This window comes from Juglans regia, chromosome 7, assembly GCF_001411555.2.
Source record: "Juglans regia cultivar Chandler chromosome 7, Walnut 2.0, whole genome shotgun sequence".
In the NCBI taxonomy this organism is placed as follows: Eukaryota; Viridiplantae; Streptophyta; class Magnoliopsida; order Fagales; family Juglandaceae; genus Juglans; species Juglans regia.
The window spans coordinates 13,238,762-13,241,036 of NC_049907.1; the positions used below are offsets into that span (position 1 = coordinate 13,238,762).

The 2,275-nt window shown below is 40.9% G+C and overlaps 1 protein-coding gene across 1 annotated transcript; it reads left to right on the top strand.

The window, feature by feature from the left end:
* LOC108984507 lies at positions 1 to 1,056 on the top strand. Its single transcript, XM_018956489.2, has 2 exons — positions 1 to 330; positions 451 to 1,056. The coding sequence occupies exons 1-2, from the start codon at positions 1 to 3 to the stop codon at positions 1,054 to 1,056; spliced, it is 936 nt and encodes a 311-aa protein (XP_018812034.2).
* Positions 1,057 to 2,275: the final 1,219 nt, after the last annotated feature.

The following is a 2,275-nucleotide window of genomic DNA, read 5'->3' on the forward strand; positions in this document are numbered from 1 at the left end:
ATGGAGAATGAGACAATCGATTCGACCCAGGATGCAAGTTTATGGGCAGATGGATTCAAGGTTATACTTATAGACATGTTGTACGAAGATACCCTGATGGGTAGCCTGAGGGGAGGGAGGATCACGAACAGTGATCATGTAAGGCTTGCTGAAAGGTTGTCTGCAGTAGGGCCAAGAAAATTTAATTCTGATCAAGTTAAAGGCAAACTAGCTCGTCTCAAACGCAGACAACGGGAATTTACGGATCTTATGAAGCAAACTGGATTGGGGTGGGACCCAGAAAGGAAAGCACCAGTAGCTAGTGAAGAACACTGGGCGAATGCCCTTCGGGTACTACAATCTATTTAGCTCACTTTCAAATGCTTCAACTACTATATACATGAAGTCGATATATTCAATGATGTGCTTTGAAGTTATTTGTTTATTCTAACCACTTTGTTGGGCCCTTAGGTTAGACCATCATGGAAGAATTTCAAGACGATGGGATGCGCAAAGTATGAACAACTTTGTGCAATATTTGGTTGTTCTGTGGCTACTGGTACAATGCATAGGGCTTCGACAGATCCGGCCCCAGACAGTGACGATGAGCGCTTGCTTGATGAAGAGATGGGGAATCGTGGGACACCCCTCGCAGATGATCATGCCGACCCCTCGATGGATCCCCAGGTTCAACCGAGACCATTCTCTGCCTCCTACGCCAGCGGGTCTCATAGACGACAGAGGGGAGGGCCCACCCAAGACGCATCCATTCACCAGCAAATGAGCGAGACCCTCGATGCTATCAGACGCAGTTCCGATGCTAGAGAGAAGGCAGCATTGGAATCGATCGAGTATACAAGGTTGAAGAAGCGCAGTAAAGGCGACACTAGCATGGAGTCATCTGGGGCGTTTGATCTCCAAATGCATTGTATGAAATTGCTTGAAGAAGTTGAACCTCCCCTACCGCCCGAGCAATTTAACAAGGCATTCGACCGATTGTTGAGCACAAAAGTCCAGAGATCGTTTGTGTCAATCTCTGATACTTGCAGAAGTCAGTGGGCTTGGAGTTTGAACTGATCGGTCATGGCGGATGATTAGTTTCGGTTATGAAGGCCTAACTATTGTTTTCTTTATTTTAAATTAGTTTATTTGCGGGACGTTTCTGTTTTTTTAATTGGTGAACAACGATGAGGGATTCCATATGCCTTTCTATTTGAGTACGTCTAGTTTGTTAATTAGCATTGAACTTTAAATTGTTTTTCCCTGCACTTTGTGGTATTCGTCATGAGATGATGAATTTATTTTACATGCTTATTGTGATTGTGGTGGTTATGATATCTACATACTTGAGCATGATGTATTTGAATGTGACATAATTCCAAAATGTTCCCGCCTTCATATATGTATAAGCATGAACATATATGGCTGATGTTATTTGCCTTGTTTCAACTTAGTTGATTACCTGTTAATCTATTATGGAAGGAAGACAGATTGCTGTCTTGAACCTTTTTGAATAAATTCCCCATGGATAACTTCTTGCCAAATCTGATCACAGATGGCCTCTGCCAGATTTTCTCTCAGGGAACTTTCATCAGACACGAGTCAGGTTTCCAATAAACATTTATAGGCCAAATGCTAGTGCTTAACACGTGAACCTTTTCAATATGATCTTAACTATAACCTTTGATGTATTGTGCTCTCTTTGTAATTATAAACTTTCGAATGCTATAATTGTTGCATAACTTAAACAAGCTATGTTTTATGCACTTACACAGCCTCTTTAGTATATTCATATATTATTTTCCTTTGTCTTGTAGTAATGACTATCTGTCAATAGCAACAACACGTCCTGAAACTTTATTTGGTGATGTAGCCATTGCAGTGCATCCAAAGGTAGGTTAGCTTCGTTTGCCTTGCAGGCTTGCACTTTCAATAATAAGATTAATGGGCCAGGTGTTTGGAGCTTATGCTTTGCTTATATGATTGTCATTGTGGTTGTCATTGTGGAGTTAAACTATCTGTACTGGTGAAGGTATGCTTTGTCACTTTCTGTCCTTGGGATCAAGATTAGTTGCCTTTGTCCCAGTATATAATCTGAAACCTGAGATTCAGAACCTTCCTTTTTCCCTGGATGTATCTCAAACCTGTGGTTCAAACCTTTATTTTCTGCCCCCTTTAAATGATTTATTTAGCTACGTTACTAGGATTTTTTTTGTATGTCCTTACTGGAATTTTTCCTAGAGTTAAAAGTTTGTCATGTGTTCTGAGTTAGTGGCTGACACAAGATGTGTGCAAT